At 42.0% G+C, this 23,215-nt stretch overlaps 1 protein-coding gene across 1 annotated transcript; it reads left to right on the top strand.

Annotated features, from left to right (window-relative positions):
- Positions 1-22,715: 22,715 nt before the first annotated feature.
- On the top strand, positions 22,716-23,129 carry LOC121874125 (foot protein 1 variant 1-like). Its single transcript, XM_042378080.1, has one exon. The coding sequence runs from the start codon at positions 22,716-22,718 to the stop codon at positions 23,127-23,129; it is 414 nt and encodes a 137-aa protein (XP_042234014.1).
- The last annotated feature ends 86 nt before the right edge of the window (positions 23,130-23,215 follow it).

The raw sequence follows: 23,215 nt of genomic DNA on the forward strand, positions 1-23,215 counted from the left end.
TTTATATTGGTTAGATTTGTGGCTTAATATATACTCTTTTCCATTTTGCTTCATCGCTTCACCATCTACCTGGGTTACGCTAATGGGACCACACCAATTGGGCCGGCGTGCATGTCCTTAACTTACCTAATACAGGTGTAGCCAGGTAAACAATGAAGCCTTTCACATTCACTTTGTCCACGAAGTTGAGTCATCATGGACCAGTGTCTCTCTCTCTCTCTCTCTCGCCAGGTTTCTTGTATCTTATTTTACTACTTCTCATATACTTTTATTTCTTGTTCTTTTCATTAAGTTATTTGTCCTCTTCACTGTCTATTATTTTTAGAATTACTACCGGACCACAGAGGATTAGTATTCAGTGTACTATATCCGCGTTGCTCTTAAAAGGATGTTCGGTTCATGGCCCTACTTTCCTCTCACCACACACACACACACACACACACACACACACACACACACACACACACACACACACACACACACACACACACACACACACAAATTAAACAGAAAAGAAACTTAAGCAAAATTCAATATGTCCCTCCATTAAAATTCAATAATACAAATTACCCAAATGAGACCCTTTGGACCATCTGAGTCTAGCAGAGCTGCATTGAGGCTCCCACACACACACACACACACACACACACACACACACACACACACACACGCACACACGCACACGCACGCACACACACGCACGCACACACACACACACACACACACACTGGGGTCTGTATTGCGATTCGTAATCTTTATCCAGGCCATTGCCTCTCTCTCTCTCTCTCTCTCTCTCTCTCTCTCTCTCTCTCTCTCTCTCTCTCTCTCTCTCTCTCTCTCTCTCTCTCTCTCTCTCTCTCTCTCTCTCTCTCTCCTTCCTTCCTTCATAACACTTTACTTAATCGCTTTAAATCGACATAAGAAGCCGAGATAATTTATCAACCAACAAGCATTAGAGAGAAGTAATACGAGGCACTTCCTGTGAATTTAGTTAAAGATAGTGGGAATAAATTGGACTTAATGAGACAGAAGATAATTAATGTTTGAAAATGGAGAGAGAAATTATAAACAAGGAAGAATAACATAATGATAATAAAAGGTGAGAGAGACGCGAATATTGATTGAGAATAGAGAAAAAAACTGATAATTGTGGAGGTAGATAATGGGCTGTTAATTAAAGTAGATAGTGAAACAGGTAATATATATGTACACACTCGTATATTATCAGATATAAATACAAGTAACGTATACATGGATGAATACACGTAGACACACACACACACACACACACACACACACACTCTCTCTCTCTCTCTCTCTCTCTCTCTCTCTCTCTCTCTCTCTCTCTCTCTCTCTCTCTCTCTCTCTCTTTATTGTTTCTTTTATACCCATTCATCTTCATTGGCTTGGCTCGTTTACTTCCACATCAGCCTTCTTCTCTTCTCTTCTCCTTTTCTCTTCTCTTCTCTTCTCCTTTCATTTCAGTCTGCCTTCCTCTCTCGCTCATTCTCTACTTGCCATCTCCTTTCTTCTTCTCCTCTTCATCTACCCTTCTTTTCGTCCTTATTACTCTCTCTTCCTTCACCAATCTCCACTCTCCCTTCCACTTATTCTTTTCCCACTATCACTCCTTATTCTTCACTCCCCTCCTCCCTTCCGCCTCCTCTCCTCCATTCTCTCTCCCTCACTCCTGCCCTCAGCTCTTTCCTTCTAATTTTCTCTCACCATATAACTTGCTTCTCTTCTCCCCACCCTTCCTTTTCCCCACTTGTCTCCTCTCCCCATTTCTCCCCTCACTCCCTCGCCCTCCTCCCTCCAGCCTCCCTCTACCCCACTCCCCATCCCTCCCTCAATCCCCCCTCACTTTCACCCCCTCCCCTCTCTCCTCTCCACATTCAACCCCTCAACATCTGAATATCCAACTCGGTTCTAACATCCGCCAGGTCCTCACTCAATAGGGACACGCCCCAATTATTTAGTCTCGTTGTGTCTCTCTATAGAAGGACTTAGGCCGTTTTTTGACTCAAGTTTCCCGTTTCAATTCCTTTGGTTTCATGTTTTAATTCCATCGTGGAGGGAGGGAGGGAGGGAGGAAGGGAGGAAGGTAAAGAAGGAAGGGAGGGAGGAGGGGAGGAGAAGGGAGGGAGGAAAGGTAAAAATAAGCATGCTGTGAAAGGAGGGAGGGGAGGGAGGGAGGGAGGAAGGAAATAACACTAGCTGAATGTAGAAGTTGAGGAAGGAGCATGGAGGGAAGGTAGGGGCGGAGGAGGAATGGAGGGATTGGAAGGTAAATACACTGTGAAGAGAGACGGGGAGGTAAAGATGGAGAGAGGTAGGGGTGGAGGGATGGAGGAAGGTAAGGGCAGAGGATGGAGGGTTGATGGATGGAGAGTTAACACACTATGGAGGGAACGTGTCCTCCTCCTCCTCCTCCTCCACCTCCTCCTACATCACCATCCCCGGTAATGTTCTCATAGTAGTAGGTGTAGAAGCAGAAGGAATAGTAGTAGTAGTAGGTGTAGAAGCAGAAGGAATAGTAGTAGTAGTTATAGAAGTAGAAGAAATAGTAGTTGTAGTGAAGGCTCAAAAATGGTGGGGGGTCTCACTCCAATTTTGAGTTTTAATTCTCAGTTTAACTTTTCAGTTCCATGCAAATTGGGGAGGGGAAGGAGAGGAAGGGAAGGGGAAGGCGGAAGTGAGGAAGAGGGGAGGTCGAAGGAAGGGAGGGGAGGGTTATGACAATTTGGGAGGGAATATAGCCTGTTCTCTTCTTCCCCTCCCCTCTTCCCTCCCTTTCACCCCCTCCCCTCCCGTCTTCCCTCCCTTTCACCCCCTCTCCTCCCCCATCCTCCTCCTCGGCAGTGCCCTAGTAGCGTCTGTAAAAGTTTTCAAATATTTGTGTTCTCTATTCTCTTCCTATTCTTTGTTCTAATTCCTTGTTTCATAGGTTTTTAATTCCATACTAACCCGGAAAAGGGAGAGGAAGGTGGAAAGGAAATGGGAGAGGGGAAGAGATGGGTTGGGGAAAGAGGTAGAGGGAAAGACTTTGGGGAAATGGGTAGGGGAAAATAAGGAAACAAAGTAGGAGAATGGACTAATGGGGAAAATGGTGAAAGGGGAATTATATGGTAGGTCCCCCAGCCACGACCTAATGCTGAGTCAAGGTGGGGTTTTTTTTTCCAGTTTTATTTTATTATGTTTAAAAAAATATTTTGATTCTCGGACTGAGATTTGAGTTACAAGTTAGGAGGCAGGGAAAGGCGGAAGAGGGAGGGAGAGAGGGTCAGTGGAAGGGGAGAAGGGGAGAGAGGAAGTGGGAGGGAATGAGGGGAAAGGGGGGGAGTTGAAATGGAGAAGGGAGAGGAAGAAAAGAGAAAAAGTGAAAGGGGAAGTGAAAAAATGGAAAGAAGAAAAGAAAGGGTGAAAAGAGGAGAAAGAAAGAAAGAAGAGGAAATGAAGAAGGAAGAAAGGAAAGCGTGGAATGAGCAAGAGGGGAAATTAAATGGAAAAGGGCGAAGAAGAAAGAGAAGAATTAGAGTGGGAAAGGAAAATAAGAAAGGGGATATGTAAGTAGAAAGGGGAAGGAGAAAATGAAAGGAAGAAGGTTAGGGGGAAGGGAAAGAGAAAGCAGAAAAATTAAAGGGGAAAAGAGACAAAGGGAAAAAAGGAAAGGACAAAGAGTAAAGAAAATGAGGAAAATGACGAAGGGAAGGGGAAAAAGAAAGGGTTGGGGTACACAGTAAGACCCCTGGCAGTGTCTCGGTCGTGTTAAAAGGGGTTTTTTATGTTTGTGTTTTATTAGTGAGAGAGGAAAAGGGAGATCCCGCAGGCCCTGATGTGCGTGTGTGTGTGTACTGTGTGTGTGTGTAGGGAGGGAGGTGGCATTGTGTTGGTGGCTTTGCAGGAAAGGGAAGTGAAGAAGGAAGGAGGCCCCGGAAGAGAGACAGAGAGAGAGAGAGAGAGAGAGAGAAAGAGAGAGAGAGAGAGAGAGAGAGAGAGATGAAGACTAAACCTTTCTTGAGTTTCGGCTTGAGATTGATGCTGAAAAATTCCCAGGTTGAAGATTATATGAATGTGAGAATGAAATAGGGGCGATGAGAAAGATAACTAGTGAAAGAAAAGAAAAAGGGAGTTTAAAAAAAGAGAAGAGAGAGAGAGAGAGAGTTAGTAGTAGTCGAAGAGAGAAAAAATGTATATATAAGGACAGATAAGTTAATACACAGAAATAAAGATAGTGAACGAAAAACAGAGACGGATTTGGAAATAGATAGGAAGAGAAGAAGTAGGAACATTGAAAGTAAAAGCAAGTAATAGAAGGAGAGAGAGAGAGAGAGAGAGAGAGAGTGATATAGCTGTAGTTGCTGAAACCTCTCCAAAATTTAATAACATACAGTATAGTTGAGAGAGCAAGGGAGAGAACAACACAGAGAGACAACAAGAGATAGAGAGACGACACAAAGATAGCAATAGAGAGAAACAAAGACAGCAGAAAGAGATAAAAACAGCAAAAGAAATACAATAATAAAAGAGAGACCACAACAGAGAGACAATAACAACAGTTATAAACCACAACAACAGAGAGAGAGAGAGAGAGAGAGAGAGAGAGAGAGAGAGAGAGAGAGAGAGAGAGAGAGAGAGAGAGAGAGAGAGAGGAGAGAGAGAGAGGAGAGAGAGAGAGAGGGAGAGGAGAGGAGGGGGGGTAGCGTCAAACACCGGGAAACACATCCCGACCTCGTCCGACCCTCGCTGCAAAAATCGACACAAGAAAACATTCATTTCGACAGACGGGCGGCGGAAAGAATGCCCATAGACGGACGAGGCGGCAAAACGAGAGACCTGACACGGTGACAGGCGCCCTGGGAGAAAGGAAAAGGGCGAAGGGCCAGGAACGTATAAGGAGAGACAGAGAAAGAAAGAGAGGGAGAGATAGACCAGAGAAGAGACAAAAAAAAGACTGCAATGTTTCTCAAAGGCGCGTGTGGATGCAACCAGGAGGAAGAGAGAGTGAGGCGAGACCCCAGCCTGCCGCACATTGTCTAGAAGCTCAGCTGGGCGGCTAGGGGGAAGGGGTAGGGAGGAGGGGTCAGAGGAAGGGAGGAGGAGGAGATAGTGGAAGGGTACTGGCTGCTGCTAGTCGGTCGGGGAGGAGTACGGGGTGGAAGGGGGAGGGGGAGCTTGTAACAGGTGGTGAGAAATGTGGGGAGAAATGAAGACCAAATGAGAGTTGGGGAGGAGAGGAAAGTAAAGTTTGGGTGGGGAGATGAGAATAGACTCGTATCAATAAGGTGAGCCGCCTAGAACGAGTGTGAGATAGAGGAAAACAGACATAAGGAAACCCCCAAGAGATGAAAGTAAGATTTCAGGGCGCGAGGGAGAAAGAGAGAGAGAGAAAAAAAAAGACACAGACACACACGCGCGCGAAGGGGGGGGTCGAGAGAGGAAATTGTGAAGGCGAGAAGAGGAAAGAGGTGATCCTGGGGTACTCTCAGCCTCTTACCTAATCCGAATATTGGCCACCCGGGTCCTATAGCTAATCCAAGTATTAGCCGTCCAAACACCGATTAAATCCAATATTTGATTTTTTTTTACAGGGGTCGTTCATGCGAATGTTGACTAATTAGGTCGTAGTTAATTCTAGAACTGGTTATCCAAGACCGTAGTTAATCCAAATAGTGATTATCCAGTTCCTAGTTTATCCAGACCTTTTATAACCCGAGTATTGACCTTCCGAACCTTACTGAACCAAAATACTAACCATCCAGGCCTTATTTAACCTGATTAATGGTCATCCAGAATCCTTTTAGTCCCTCTTTAACCATACTACTGACCCTACAAACCTTAATTAACCTCTATTAACCATCCAGACTCCAATTACCTTAAATTTCAGTTTCCTATGACCTAATCTATAGTCATTTCCATTCACCTATGACCTCCCCTGTAGGTCATGTCCCCCTCATCTCTCGTACTATTCTTTTTTCTTTCACCAGTCACACTAACACCACTCTGGCAGACTCCCAGCCACCGGAGGGAAAAAGACTCACGCGAGGGGGAAAAAAAGGTGGGGGATGTTTATGGGAAAGTCAAGGGAAGTGGGGAACTTTGATGCGCGTGTCAGGGAAATATAAAGATTTTACAAGTCAGGGAAATTTTGGGGAGGGATTTTATGTTGAATCATTCGTATATGGGTTATTTTTTTTATAATAACGGTAATAATGATAATAACAACAATGGCGATGATAATAATAATAATAATAATAATAATAATAATAATAATAATAATAATAGTAATAATAATAATAATAATAATAATAATAATAATAATAATAATAATAATAATAATAATAATAATAATAATAATAATAATAATAATAATAATAATAATAATAATAATAATAATAATAATAATACATCCTTACCAAAAAATTTAACCACACACTAAGCTCCCATAAACATAACAGTGCAGGTCCTGATCTCTCTATCAGCTGGTGTGTTGTGAGAGGTCACCTTGAAGGGAGAGAGAGAGACAGTACAAATTTCTATTATTTTAACAACAACAACTAACCAAACTTCACCCACTGACACTGCCATCATCGTCCGTTAATGTATCACAAATAACGAAACTAGAGTGGTGTATATTTGTGTATATTTAATAGCATTGTTAAGGGGTATATAAAAGACAAATAGCTACGAGATTCATACTTAAATAGCCTTGTGGACTACTTTGTGCTATTTTGGTGGAGAGGATAACCTACAAGCGTACTTGAGTCTGTTGTGCAGTTAGTGAAAAAGAGTAACAACACCCCAAGGTTCGATGAAATAGAAAATGAATGATAACTTCAAACGCATTCATGTGTCTGTTGTGTTGGTAACACTGTAGACAATGTTCTGCGGTAAATTTTCGTCAGGTATTATCAGATGTAATATAATGAATGACATTAAGTAGTTATGTCTTTCCGGTTTTATTTTATATCATTTCTAAAGATACTGTTACTTACGCATGTTAATATAGTCGACAAGCTTAGAATATTGGCGTCATTATACTCTGGTTACCAAAATTCCTGGATGTAAACAAACACAGCGCTTCCTCGTATTATAGTGAGGTACAAGTGATTGTGGGCCCTTCGTGCCCGGTGGCGAGTCCGGTGGTACAGTTTACCAAGGCGTGAAATTTCTAACACTAGTGCTTGGCAATCGCTCAACCGCCGTCCGGCTGACAGCATACAGTGACATCGTTTTCCAGTGTAAATAAAATGGTTAATTAATTCCTTCTTAAAGAAACCATCGACATGGGACCAGGTTTCTTCCACTCTATGATTTTGTTTGCGATTTTTCCACCAAGTTTGATGAAAAACGATTGTGCCGTTTTGCCTGCCCAGAACAGACACACACACGGACACACGGCTATTCCTATAGTATATTAAATAGATGGTCGTGGTTGTTTTAATCATGGTCGTGGTTGTTATAATCATGGTCGTGGTTGTTATAATCATGGTCGTGGTTGTTAAAATCATGGTCGTGGTTGTTATAATCATGGTCGTGGTTGTTATGATCATGGTAGTGGTTGTTATAATCATGGTCGTGGTTGTTATAATCATGGTCGTGGTTGTTATAATCATGGTCGTGGTTGTTATAATCATAGTCGTGGCTGTTATAATCATAGTCGTGGTTGTTATGATCATGGTAGTGGTTGTTATAATCATAGTCGTGGTTATTTTAATCATAGTCGTCGTTTTTATAATCATGGTCGTGGTTGTTATAATCATGGTCGTGGTCGTGACACTTACAGTATCTAATATAATATAGGAAGGAATAGAATAAAGGTTAGAATAATTAGTTAAAGAAATATTCGCCATAAGGTGAGGTTAAAAAAAATATTATGAATCACCAATGATCATTCCGGGATAAATTATATTTTGAAGAGAAGTGACCTTGTTTCTGGTTAGATTAGTCACCATCTGCTTTAGTCATCACCTGTGTTAAGTCATCATAGTCATCATGTACGTTAGTCAGTTTTAGGCCCATCTCACATGACTGACCGACAATTATGTTCTTTCCTCGCGAGGGTGTTAGTTTTCAATGCGTCTTATTATTTACGCTGGTGGATGTAAGACCAGCTACCCTCGCTGACGCAGCTATGGTCAATTTGGTGTTATTCTTGTTTATAAATGCCTTCTAATCTGTCTCAAGTCTATCCGTCCTGTCTATTGCCATCCCAACTGACTGTTTCTCTGCGTGGTGTTTGACTGTAAGCCCGTCTGTACTCTTAGTGTCGTCAAATCTGTCTGTCTTATCCGTTGTTGGCGTGTGTCTGCCTGTTTGTCTAATGTGAACCAGTCAGTCAGCTGTCTGTCTGTCTATCTGTCATGTTAGTTGCCATATTGTCTATTTGTACATGTATGAATCTGTCTATTTTTGTCAACCGCCTGTCTGTTTCACTGTCTATATTCACCCTGTGTCTATTGTAGTCATCTTCTCCATGCATTCCTGTTATTATCTTTTTATCTCTTCTCCTTTTCCATGTACAGTCAGCCACAGGAATAAGTACACACTGTAACCTTGTAAGGTCCGAAAATGCTCTGGTAAAGTTGAAACTGCTCATCCAGATGCATGATGAAATTCATCTCCCCCCCACCTGTTATCTCTAACTATTGTCTGTTTCCCCTTCTTTATTCTTCTATTTACTCATCTTCCTTCCTTTACTAATCCAAACAACATTAAAAAATAAAGTAGGCTAAGAGAAAAAGTGGGGGGAGGAGGAGGGAGCCTTACGATAACTGCAATCGTCCGGCCTGCTGACAGTGTACAGCGACATCTGTTGCCAGCATAAATAAAATCGTTAATTAATGCGTTCCTAAAGAAACCATCGACATGGGACCAGGTTTGCTCCACTCTATGAATTTTTTGCGATTTTTCCACCAAGTTTGATGAAAAACGATTGTGCCGTTTCGGCTGCCCAGAACAGACAGACAGACAGGCAGATACACGGCTAGTCCTATAGTATATTAGATTACTAAGTCATTGCGGTAATATTATTGATCTGTTAACGAAAGTGTAGGTGTTATTAGGCTATCATTAATCTGCTTGGTGGAAATACAAAAGAAATGCATGCTTTTTCTCCGTGACCTAAGAGGATGGACGTGAAGCAGTCTTTGTGGTCAAAGAATATAAGATACAAACATGAAGTCGAGGTTTCATTCATCCAGTCATTCACCACTATTTTATCCCCAGATCCCTGCCACCATCACCTTAAGACCTGGAAGGGCTCTTGTTGAACATCTGGACCACTGCACAATATACTTGCTTCCGGGACCTTCATTAAATACTGCAGCCTGGCAGTGTGTCAGAGGAGTGAACTTGTGGTGACTAACTGACACATGAACCACTTTAATGAAACACACCTGAACTGATCCCAGCATTGAAACTTCAGTTCTCAGGTAAGAGTAAATAATGTCATTAACTTATTGAGGGAATTGTCAATATTTTAGAATTAGGCGAAAATTTGTCACTGGGGAATTTTGATTTGGTTTTTAGAGTTTAAGGTAAATTTAAGGTCAGCCATAAGAGCAGAGACGTTACTATACACTACGTTACTATACTATACGGTAGGTTTGATAGGCTGGTCTACCTCACAAGCGGTTCCCGTTTTCCTTCTTGATGTTCGAACTATTAACTAATACACCATTTTTTATTTATTTTTTACATCGTTCCCTTTCATCGTCATAGAGGAAGGCCAGTAGACAGTGGGAATCGAATTACCCGAGAAGCAGATTAGTCTTTGATGTAGATAAAGCGTTTCGATCCCTTATGAAGACTATTATTAGTGGTTTAGTACTTCATGGTCTCGCGTTTCGCCAGCCTGTGTGTTTCTTTTGTTTATCTCTTTAGCTACGCATTTTGTCGTTACTTGAGTCGGCCCTTAATTAGCGGAGTAGTGTTGTTGTTTTGTTTTCTTTTTATCCTTGTTACTTCATATTACGGGATCTGTTTGTTATTTAACATGGCCGTCTCTGCCGTAGTTTGTGTTTTCCTGTTCTTAATTCTTAACCGTAACCATCGTTTTTTGTTCTCTATGCGTACACCGTCTACCTCCTGCATTCCGTCTCCAGATGTCGCGCGAATGAGGGATACTCGGTGATTGTTCCCTTTTTTTTTCTTTTTTTACTGGTCAAGGCAATAGCTAAGTTACGTTTTGGGTTAGGAACCTGAAATTTGAACACCATAGTAATTAAGTGATTTAGCTTTTTTTTTATTTATTTATTTATTTATTTATTTATTTTTTACTCGTATTATTTTCATGGGGTAGGGGGCAGTGTACATTGTTAGTACCACTACTGGACTGGCATATAAAAATCCATATTTCATACATGACTTTAAGTGAATGCTAGAATATTTTATATGGCATCATGAAAACAGAATGATTGGTTAGCGGTTGGGTAGGTTAAGTAAGTGGTCTAAAAAAAAAAGTTTGTTCTTGACGTCAGCGAGTAAACATGACGCTTCCCAGATGTGCTAAACTAAATGGGTCGGGAAGATTTAGGGAAGTGGGCTTATGTTGTGTAGCAGGAGCACCAATTGGGACAGCCAGGCGGTAGGACAACATCCCATCTAACTTTACAAACTATGAGGAAGAAATGAAAGTTGAGCTGGAAGGATTTTGGTCGCTCTTATCGTGATGGCGGGGTTTCGTCCAGTGGGGGAAATTCTCTGATGGATTATTCTCCGTAGAATTTTGTCCAGAGTATCTGGCAGCCTGGCTATCGACAGACGTTCTTTTGGTCTTACTGGATTAGAATGCTATTATTTTCCAACTCATTTCCCGACTGAACAGGACAAAATACCGCATTATACTGTAGATCAAAACCGCTTATTTAATCCATCTCATATCCTGACATCATTTAAAGTTACAACACAGCATTATCTGTATGTCATCACTGTGTGTGATACTAAGGTGCTTATTGATACGTCTCAGCTAGGTTACATTAGGTTAGGTTAAGTCGGATAGGTTAGATTAGATGGTTAAATCTTGAGGTGAAAAGGTATAGGCCTAATCTTCAGGTGATCCTCATTTTTTATATCAGTAACTTTACCTGACGAAGACCTGACATGTCTGTATATATTCCAAGATTAAATCGACTATAGCTCGATGGGGCCAGAGGTGAGATAAACGATACTGGCATAGTTGGGTAGTGTCCGACTGAGTCTTAGATTTGTAAATAGTAAAATACTGTATTATGAAGGTGGGTGAGGTACGGAAATACAGACAGACAGACAGAAAGAAAGAAAGAGAGAGGAAAAGAATGAGAGAGAGAGAAAGTGTTAATCAGAGAAAGAGAGACAAGCCCTGCATCTATTATGACCGTGGGAAGGAGGTGTGACCATGGTGAGTGTGTCGTTGTCACTGGTCATCAGCTGTTACCTCCACATGCTGCACATACCAACCCCGACCACTGCCACCTTTCTCCCTCACTCCTAGATCCCCTGCCACCCCCTTCCCTCCCACTCCGACCCCTGCCACCTCCCTACCTCCCTCCTCGATCCCCCGGCACTTCCTCCTTCGACCTCACATTCTCCTCCTGACCTCTACATTCTTTTCCCACTGAATCTCGGCCACTTCTCGACCCTGGCCATCTCATTCCTGACCCCCACATTCTCCGATCCCCTGGCCACCTCCCGATCCCCACACCTCAATCTCTGCCACTGAATTTGGCCATCTCCACCCCAAACTATCACCCCCAAACTTCTCCAACACCTCCACTTCCACTGTCTTTCCTCCAACACTTCTGCAACACTTCCAACACCTTCCTCCAACACCTCTAACACTTTCACCCTCCAACACCCTCCAACACCCCCCTTCCAATTTTTTCTAAAGATGTTGACCCACACTGGTGTTGATGTCTTATTGTCATGTTTGATAGAATGTTAGTCGTGATGTTTTGATGATGTTATAGAATCGAAAGTAAGTATTATAAAATTGATGTTGATGAATGTTAACTTAAATTTTCTTGAGACATTAATTTTGACTCGAAATAACTGACGTAGAAATGAGAAATGTGCGTTTGAGGGAAAAATAGATCGACCTAGTTTCAAAAAACATTAATTGGTTTGTATAAAAACCAACTGATATAAGTTTTGTTTATAGGCCTACCTGTTAATGAGATATTTTTTATAATCAGTTCTATTTGATGGAGGGTGTTTTCTGTTTCTTGTTTTCTTTTTTTCGAATCTCCGAAGCCTCGAGCCGTATTTGACGCGGTTACTGTTAGAAATCAAGAGCCATAGTAAGACTGAATCCCTTTGATCTCGAACCGAATCCTATTGGTGTAATTTAATTGAAACCCCTTTGATGCGTTCACTGAAACCCATTTGCTCGTGGTTCCACCTGAAGCAATGATTTGAACGTGGTTGTGTTGAGGCAGCTGTGACGTGGTTATATAGGGATATTTTTTTAAGTTGATCCACGTGTAGCATTTCAGACGTGGTTCTAAATAATAATAAAAAACTCTCATGGTTTAAGTGTAATATTCCAGACGTGGTTCTATTGAATCAAACTCAACCTGCTTTACCTGTTCTTTCACTAAGGATTTAACGTGGTTTATGAGTAGAATTTTGGACATTATTCCAAATTAAACATATTCGACGTTGTTAGGGTGATTAATAAAAAATCCCACATCTTAATTACCGAAGCAATTTAAGGACGATCTCCCTATAAGTTATAATAATATTTTCGATGCGTTTCCAGAGATATTATTGACGAACCTCTTATTATTAAAAAAAAAAGTCAAAATCTTACGACGTTGGTCTTTTGAAGGCTTCTGGGTAATTAAAACTTGTGATAGTTTCCCCCCAAAGCCTTTACATGTTTTAAAAACGCTTATTATAAGATTTCAGCTCTTTGAACCAAAAGTTTCGAATCTTTGACACAGGTTCGTTTAACTTCCAAACTTACGGTATGCGGGTCTTTGTGGGCTGGCAGGAGAGCAAACAATGAAAATCGAGTTAAATTCTGTATATAAACGGAATACGCAAACGGGAGAATAAAATATGATAAAAGGAGTGAAATTAAATGAAATTGATGAATAGGAACAATTGAAAAAACACAAAATGGGATTAATTGGATAGTTTATTTATACAAACAGGTAAAAGAAAAAAATTATTCTTACCATATAAAAGTCACCCAAACAAGAGTAAAACACGATAGAGTAATTTTTTATCTGAATGAAAGGAAGGGAATTAAAACACGTAAATAAACAGAACAAAACTTTACTTATCAAAACACATATAATATAACAGACACAAAAAACACCCAATTAATGCAGTTAGTAATGAGGGAATTCTTGTATAATGATGTATGTTGTCATGGTTTTGGGTGGTTCGGTGGTAGTAGGAGTGGATTATATTATATAAAGATAATAATATGTCGTATTTCTTACCGTAGAGTTTGATACCTTCACACTGATTACTTACAGGAGATTATGGCGTATCTACGTAGAAGTTCACTCCACCACTCGACATTCCATGATTTATACTTGATAAATGATGATTTAATGAATTCATTTAATTTCCAACATCCATCTAAGTTATTGGTTATACTTTGTCATAACCAATCAGTCATTACCTTTAGTAATAATAAGATAGGATCACAGATACGGGCAGATAATTGCACTTACATTTATTTGTCAAGCTTCCATACAATGATTTACAATTTGCATGGATATATGATTCACTCACGTTCACGCTGTAATAAAATTAATCTTCTAAAAGAGAATTTTAACTTGGGGACACATGTGATTACTCTACTATGGGTATGACTTAACAGAGCCTTAATTCTTCAAGTGATACATTTACTGCCAGCCTGGATTGCTTTTGTTGCAACCAGGCTTCCGCACAAGAACTTCTTTCCACGGCCATAACAACAAAAAGTACTCTTGGGTTACCACACATAGTCTCGCGTCACTGACAGTCACTGTAGACGCGGCAAGGAGAACTGGTAAGCGTGACTTGAATTAACCATTTAGGTGCAATAGACCAGCCTGGATTGCTTTTGTCGCAACCAGGCTTCCACACGTGATATTTCCACGGGGATAACAAACCTAGGTTAACACACTTAGTCTCGTGTCGATCACGGTCACGGTAGACGGGTGTCGTGCAGGAGAACTCTGTAAGCGTGAATTAATTAACCATTTACTGTAGGTTTGATAGGCCAGCCTGGATTGCTCTTGTCGCAACCAGGCATCCACACGTGATATTTCCACGGGGATAACAACCTAGGTTAACACGCTTAGTCTCGTGTCGACGGCGGTTCACAGGACGGAGTGGCGGTGGAGGACTCTGTGTGGTGTGGTGTCCCGTCCCCTTTCAGGAGGGAGAGGATGGAGACGACGTCTTAACTAACCCATGGCTCAGGGGGTACTACTTAAAATGAGGTTTTTGGGTGTGAAGTGATGAACAGTACAACACTGTTTCACTGCCCACCCCCATAAAGGCTGGATGACATACACTAATGAAAAATACATGTCCCACTTATGCCTCGCCGGGCGTCTTATCTCTGGTAAAACAAACTTTGGAGTTGGTTGCGTGGGTAAGCCTAACGCAACCCATGACAATATGATAGATTAGAGGCAGTTCTTGTAATTCTTAAGTATACTGTATATCCTTTGAGGAAGTTTCTCTCTCTCTCTCTCTCTCTCTCTCTCTCTCTCTCTCTCTCTCTCTCTCTCTCTCTCTCTCTCTCTCTCTCTCTCTCAGCAACCCACGTCTCCCCAACCCCTCTCTCCACCCCAATATCCTCACCTCTTCTTCCTAACCTCCTCACCCCATCCCATCCCCCCAATTCCCTTTCCACACAACTCCCTCTCCCCACCCTCCTCCTTCCATGGCTGCCAACACAGGGACGCTGACAGAATATATTCAAGAAGCTGTCATCGCACATCTTAGTTTTCCCTCTCTTACTTCTCCTCACTTTCTTCCCTTTCACTGCCTACCTACTTTCTCTTCTTGTTTTCTCCTTGTTTACTCTTTCTTTGGCTTTGTTTACTTTTCCTTACTCCTTGTTTTGTTTCATTCCTTGCTTAGTTTATCTCACTTCTTGATTACTTTCTCTTACACCTTGTTTACTTTTTCTTCTTTATTTACTTTCTCTCGCTCATTGTTTATTTTCTCTTACTCTTTGTTTACTTTCTCTCACCCCTTTCTTAATCTATCTAACTCTTTGCTCACTTTCTCTCACTCCTTGCTTACATTCTCTGACTCCTTGTTTACTTTCATTCACCTTTTGCTTCCTGTTTTAGCTTTAGTTTCTATTTTTCCTTTTTCTCACTTTCTCTTTAATTTGGGTGTTTATTTACTACTATCTTTCTCTTCTTATTTGCTGTCTCTTCAATTCTGTATCTTCTTATTCCTTCTTTGCTTTCCCTCACTTCCTGTTTATCTTCTCTTTGTTTATCTTCTCTTACCTTTTGTTTACTCTCACTCCTTGTTTACTCTCTCACTCTCTTTGGGATGATACGGGAGCCGGGGAGAGAGAGAAAGACGGAAGAGTGAAAGTGAGAGAAAGGAGAGGGAGATAGAGATAGGACGGGGAGATAAAAGAGAGAGATGTGAGACACGAGATGGAAGAAAGAGTGAGGAAAATATGAGAGAAAAGAAATTGGGTAAAATAATAGAAAGGGAGAGAGAGATGGGAGGGAAAGGTGAGAAAGTAAGAAAGGGGAGACGGGAGAAAGAGAGCGAACTATGACACGAAAAAGGAATATAAAGAAAGTAGAATAAAACAGAAGTGAAAGGGAGAGAAATAGGAAGAAGATAAAAGGGAAGAAAAGTGTAGACAGGGACAATGAAAAGGGAGGGGGGAGAGGGAAGAGAATGAAGAACAGAAAGGAACAAATTAAAAAATGCGAAAATATTGTGTGTGGGTTACTTGAACTGAAGAAAGATAGGTAACAGACATAGGCAAGAAGAATGAAGAAGACAGTAATAAACAACAGGAGGAAGGGAGTAATGAAACGGTATTAGGGAAACAGAAAGTCATTAAAATCAGAGACTAGGAAAGGGGGATGAAGGAGAGGAGAAAAAGCAATAAATTATATATAAGGAGAGAAAGAGGGAAGAAAGTGTGAGAGGCAAAGGAAACACAACAAGATGGTATTAAGGATTAACAAAAGGGGAGAGAAAGAGGGAGGAAGAGAGAAGATTATGACGGAAAGGAAAGGATTCACGGAAAAGAACAAAACAAAACTAAAAGATAAATATACAGGCAGGAGGAAGGGAGAGAAACAGATATGTGATAACTATCAAAAATATGAAAACTGAATCGTGTAGAAATCGAGAATAAAAGTGAGGAACGAGAGATAGGAGAATCAAAGAACGGAAGAAGGGTTGAGTTAATCCCAATGTTTTAACAGGGAGACGATATGAAAGGAGAAGAAAAATGCAAAATAAATCGAGGCATTGAGATTAAAGACTGACAGGTAAGTTAGGGAGTTAATGAAAGGTGGGAATAAAGGAATAGATTAAAATTATACTATGGTTATGGAGTTTATAACACGGGTTTGTTATTCTAATACCATTCATTCACCTTATGAGTCATGTATCCGAGAAAAATAAATACTTTAAGGATAATGTTGACGTGGGAATCAATTTTGGGTTAAGTGGATGACTGTGTGGAGGCAGAGGGAACCTGGTCTCCATAATACGCGGAGTATCACACTAACAGTTGTTCTCTGGGTATACAGTCCTGGCCTCCGCGCCCCTCTGTGTTCCCCGGATACTGTGGTTTTACAGAGGATAGAGTGTAGGATAGGGAAAGGGATCTGTTGTGTGTTGTTCTAGTGGTGCGCTCTGACCCAGCGAGGTGGACCCCGGTGAGCTGCTGTAACACACACACAAATGTCAGGAGAATTTGTATGCAAGCTGGACCTGTGCCTCGTGTCTTGTGGGATGCACACTGCCCTAGTACCAGGGATGATATCAGGGATCAGAAGATCCTGAGACCCCCCCCCCCTACTCCCATCTCTAGTGTATGGGTGTATAAAGCCTCTTTCTCCCTACACTGTGAGAGGGTTACACCATCTAACCATCTTTGTTCGTGTTGGGAGTACTCACAGAGGTGTCACACAAGACTTTAATAGTGAGTCTCGGTGCAGGTGTGAATGAGAGCTTGTATTAGGTGAAAACTGTGTGTTTATGGCAGTGTGCTACCAGTGTGTATAGTGAGGGTATAGTGATGTGGTTGACACTACACTATAACCTACACTCCCGACACTGTGCCCTCTATACGTGCTCTTGTTCTTCACGTGTTGTCACCACCTCTGGCACAGGCGTCCACGGTCGAGTCTCCCCAACCTTCCCTATCCAACCCCTGAGGGAGCAGCCGTTCAGAGGGTCACCGTGTGTATAAAGTGGCCTTGGTGAAAGACCGCTGAGAACAAAATCAGAAAGAAGTGTGAACAACAGCAACAACAGAGGAAGAGCAGCAACAACAGCAGCAAGATCCGTAACAACAACAGCAAGAGCAGGAACAACAACAGCAGTATGAGCCGTAACAAGAGCAGCAACAACAGCAACAAAATATGCCCAACCCAGGCAAGCGAGATTGGACTTCCCCGATGGCATTGAAACTGCTGATAAGGATGAGTGGCCATGTCAGACAACATTGAAACAAGTAGATGCTGCATTCTGGTTCAGAGCTGCCACTCACGACCATGTTCCACCGAAGAATGACACAAATACTTTAGCTGGCCTCAACACTGAAATAGCAATCTCCCTGTCAGCAGGCAACATCATTGTACTCGACCCCCTCCATCATTGTACTCGACCTCCCCTCCATCCAACATTGTACTAGACCCCCCATCATTGTACTCGACCCCCTCCATCATTGTACTCGACCCCCCCTCCATCCAACATTGTACTAGACCCCCTCCATTATTGTACTCGACCCTCTCCATAACCAGGCTGAAACGACTGAGGAAAATATGTTGATGCTGATTCGACTGACAATGAAGACTCGCCCAAAACTCTCATTGTTCCTATTGGCTGCCGTCATCGGTCTCCCTCCCAGAAGCTGTTACAACTGCCAACACACGGGCCACGTAGACAGATATAATGGAGTGACGATAATTTCACTTGGAATATTATATCCTTTAGAAAATGTCCTTTTGGCCTCCATTGCAAGGTTGTGACTGAGGACATCGCTATCGTGTGTCTGTAGGAATGTTTCTCACTTAGATCTACACAATTATGTATTTTATGATCTTTCGTAGTCCTTTTGTTCTGCCGCTCACGGGATAAGTATGAGGTGCACAATAAACTAGCCGCTACCCATGACGAAATTGAATGTGTAGAGAAAGTTAGAAGGAACTTAAGCGTGGAGATATTTTCTTTTATATCATGTCGTAATACCATAATTAAACACAGTAAAGGTTATTTTTCATATTCCACGTAACTTATAATGAAAGTTTGGGAAACCATCTTTTTTGGTCTGATATTTTCAACGTAATTATCAAGGCCACAGTAAAAAGATAGTTTTATTCTGGTCTAAAGTTCATAATTAAACCCTAAGAAGAGAATCCATTTTTCAGACCATTAAAAAAATTCAATCCAAAGAAAAATTTTATCGTCTCTTGTATGAAACATATTAGTAAACGATCTCTATTTACCAAAGCCACAAACAACGATCATTTATATTTAATGTTTTGCCGTGATAAACAAAGCGAGGGAAGGCGACCATTATACAGTGTAGAGAAAGAACGCAAAATGAAGTCAGTGTTTAGTGATGAGGGAAGTAATGTGGTTGTGTAGTAGTGGTGGCGTGTCGGAGAGTCGCGGGGAGGAGGAGGAGGATGGTTCGCTTGCTGTGTTAGGCCTCGCAAAGTTCCCTATATGATAATCTCCCTCGCCATCCTCATCCCCTCTCCCTTTCCTCACCGCCCCCCCCCCTTTCATTCCTCATCCCCCCTCCCCCTCTACAAGTTCCTCGTTATGTAGAGTCCGCCAACTTAGTGCCTCAGTCAATAAGAGTCATTTACACACATTCTCATATTTCTATCACGGTGGGAAAAGAACCCCAACGTATGAATCTGGGGTTCTGAGCACGGTGACTGGCTCCGTTATTTGCCAGCCTTTGTGGACGTTTCTGTAGCGGCAAATCCGAGTGGTAAAAACGAGATTAAATATACATGTGAACAATTTGTGAGTCCCTGGAGAGAAGAGAGAGTGAACCCAGACATACCACACCGTTACTACCCTCTCTAGGAACTAACGAACGATTTGTCATCACCGAAAAGTAAAGAAACAATTTTCTCTCCATCGCCAGGCCGGAGGAGAGCGAAGAAATAAGAAAAAAGAAAGAAGAAGGAATAGATTAATAAAAGTGAAAAAAAAAAGTTTCCTCGACCCTCAGTTGGCAAGCAGAGGTTAATAAAGAAGGTAAATAAGTGAACGTTGGTGAAGGGAGATTCTTGAATACGTAATTAGTCTTAGGACCGTATTTGGGAAGGGCGATATTGGTGCCATCTATATTGGAAAGTTGCTTCAGTCTCTCCAAATAGATTTCCAAAGACGGGGTTCGGGGGGAGAGGGTGGAGAAGTGGGTGCAACAAAGACGGTTGGGTGGATGTTGGTGGGGGGTGTAGTGGATAGATGTGAGGGTGGATAAGTGGGTGGAACAAAGGCGAAGTAGGTGGATGTTGGTGAGGGGGGAAGTGGGTGGAGGAGAGGGTGGAGAAGTGGGTGCAACAAAGACAGAGTTGGGTGGATGTTGGTTAGGGAGGAAGTGGATCTAGAAGAAGATGGATTAAGGTGGAAAAACACGATGTATAAAAGAAGGAGAGAGAATAGCTCGTTAAGAAGAGAGTGGATGAATGAAAACAAAAGACGAACTGTGTGGATGAGGGGGGTGGGGGGTGAGGTGAGAGGGGGCCGCTCGCGTGTGTGGTGGGGGAGAAAGAGAGAGGGAGGGCGAGTGAGCATAGAATGTGTGGATCATCGTCCTAATTGGCAGTGGAGGCGGGAGGAGGAGGAGGTACGAGTTAGTAAAGAGAACCGTGATGAATGACTTGTTTAATATAACACTGCCAAATAGAGGATGCCTTTTAAGTGTGGGTGTTTGTGTGGTCAGAAAGTATGTGGGTAAAGGACTTTTTTTCTTCTTCTCCTGTGTGTGTGTGTGTGTGTGTGTGTGTGTGTGTGTGTGTGTGTGTGTGTGTGATAATATTTATGGGACGCATAATGTTTATCATATAATATAGGGGGGTTGTTAAACTAATATACACAAGCAATTTTATAACATTTACCTGTAGGTCCTGTTGACTACTAAAAATTAAACTTTGGCATCAATTTATCTTTTGAAATTTAAAATCATTTAAAGGTCACTTAAGGTTAATACTCTGTTAAATGACTTAAAAGCGTTTCTAGTTTGGACCGAAATTTGATAACAAGGGCATGTTAAGATGTGATTTAACCATCTAGTAACATTATAGCACTGGGATGAGGTGGTGGAGTAGATATAGCGTTCACCTGTCCAAAGGGTCGCTAGTTGACGCCCAGGGCACCCTCAGTGATACAGTGCCGGCCACTTTGTTAATTTAAACAGCTGTTATTGACAAAAGTATTTATCTAAAGAATTATTCACCATTAATCGTGTTACCATCTCTGGGTGGTGCTTCATAGTCCAGTGTTTATTTTTAGTGGTTATATATTAATACACACATGTGAATTACACCACGTAAGATATCTGTACTAATTAAATGTTTATATATCAATTGTAATTATGCTCATATACCTGATTGACATTCTGCCTATATAATCCTCATATCCTTCCTTCACACAATAAATCATCATTAATATTTTACGAGATAATTGTGACGTAAACGTTTTTCATCATAATAACAAACCGTGCTTAAGCTGCCACCTTTATCCACATGACCATATGTCTTGAGCTTATTTCTCCGGCAAAGTCTTCATTTCATTTTCTCCTGCATTAACTGTGAGTCAAGATGAATCCTCTGTCTTCCTGCTGTCCATTTACTTACCGCTGTAGTTCGCGCTAGGGCCAGTGTTCTGGTCATACACAACACTGAAGTAATATTCTCGTACAGTTACCCTCACACAGTTACCCTCACACAGTACACGGTTACCCTCGCACAGTACACAGTTACCCTCACACAGTACACGGTTGCCCTCACACAGTACACAGTTACCCTCACACGGTACACGGTTACCCTCACACGGTACACGGTTACCCTCACACGGTACACGGTTACCCTCACACGGTACACGGTTACCCTCACACGGTACACAGTTACCCTCACACGGTACACAGTTACCCTCACACGGTACACAGTTACCCTCACACGGTACACAGTTACCCTCACACGGTACACGGTTACCCTCACACGGTACACGGTTACCCTCACACGGTACACGGTTACCCCTTACAACCACATTACACGATCTGTATAATTACATCTGTTGCTGACTTAATTACGTGAATGTTAGTATGAGTTCTCTGTCAAAATGAACAGAGTCACAACAACTTGGGGTGAGGGTCGGCACAGGCGCTTGGTGCACTGAGTGAGGGCAGGTTTGGGCGATGAGGAGGATTTTCAGTTTGAGTTTCCGTGAGTAGAAGGAATTGTAGTTTACCATCTTGCTTCACTATAATTCTGTGTAAATACAACTGGCACACGAATATTTTTAGGGTTTTTGTGACCAGTGAAGAATTTTCGGGAGTCTTTTCCTGTCCAATAAACTGCCCAGTTGTATCACAGTCAATGACGAGGTATAACTCAGGGTTTGTTGCAGTGAAACCTAAATGCCCCGTCACCAGTTCCCATGGATACGTATGTCTCTTCATCCACCTGCGGCGGATGACGATGTGCTAAAATAAACACATCTGTTCCAAGCGACAGAATGTGGCCTGTGGCACCTGCAGTACCTACATGTAGACAGAGAATGATGATCTTGGCGTCTGCTTCCTTCTGGCTGCTTGTTAGCTGATTAAGTTTGCCTTTGTTGGGTTTAACATCTCTAGTTAAGAATGATTTTTCTTTGGCCGGCGGAGAAATACTGTAGCGCCTTCCTGTCTTGGTGCAGCCAGACTGTCCTTGGTGTGTGTGGTGGTCAGGTACTGCCTCAGGGAGCCTCGTGTTGTGGTCCACTCTGCACGGGAACATTCCTCGTCACAGCTCTATCACCGTCCCTCCTCCAGTCTTTTTCAGGAATTTTGTGCCACTGTAGTTGTCAAACACAATTTGAATACAATCATAGTCTTCCCCTGTCCTCTCCGGCGACGTTATGAATATAGATGACAGATCCTTGCCGGTCCAGATATTGTTCTTTTGTAACGCATATTTTACCACAGTTATCATCACGTCAGTTGTGATGGAGTCAGCGAGTCCACGTTAAAGGATAGTTTCTTTGTTTGTGAGTTTTGAAAATAATTGAAAGAAAATGGAATTATCAAAGTATAAAAGAGGTAATACGATCATTTTAGTTGATATAGTCTTTAGTTCCCGTACAGTTTTGTCAGTATTGGTCTGGTTTTACACTTTGTCTAAGAAACAAGTCTCTTCCCAGCTTTGGTTGGGGTATATTAAAACCTTTTCAAACTATAAAATAACAGAAGCAATTTTATAAGACATATTAATCACGAAAAAAGACGATTTTTAGGGGAATTAAAAAAAATCGGGATATAATGGTAACTTAAAGTTGAAGTGTTGATGGTTCCTCCTAGAGCTGTGGTAGAGCTGAAGGTTCCTCCTAGAGCTGTGGTTGAGCTGAAGGTTCCTCCTAGATCTGTGGTAGAGCTGAAAGTTCCTCCTAGAGCTGTGGTAGAGCTGAAGGTTCCTTCTAGTGCTGTGGTAGAGCTGAAGGTTCCTCCTAGATCTGTGGTAGAGCTGAAGGTTCCTCCTAGAGCTGTGGTTGAGCTGAAGGTTCCTCCTAGATCTGTGGTAGAGCTGAAGGTTCCTTCTAGAGCTGTGGTAGAGCTGAAGGTTCCTCCTAGATCTGTGGTAGAGCTGAAAGTTCCTCCTAGAGCTGTGGTAGAGCTGAAGGTTCCTCCTAGAGCTGTGGTTGAGCTGAAGGTTCCTCCCAGATCTGTGGTAGAGCTGAAGGTTCCTTCTAGAGTGTGGTAGAGCTGAAGGTTCCTCCTAGATCTGTGGTAGAGCTGAAGGTTCCTCCTAGATCTGTGGTAGAGCTGAAGGTTCCTCCTAGAGCTGAA

The sequence above is a fragment of the Homarus americanus genome, unplaced genomic scaffold (genome assembly GCF_018991925.1).
Source record: "Homarus americanus isolate GMGI-L3 unplaced genomic scaffold, GMGI_Hamer_2.0 scaffold49667, whole genome shotgun sequence".
Taxonomy (NCBI): domain Eukaryota; kingdom Metazoa; phylum Arthropoda; class Malacostraca; order Decapoda; family Nephropidae; genus Homarus; species Homarus americanus.

Coding starts and splice junctions, on each gene's coding strand:
- LOC121874125 (XM_042378080.1), top strand. CDS start 22,716: ATGGTTCCTCCTAGAGCTGTGGTAGAGCTGAAGGTTCCTCCTAGAGCT.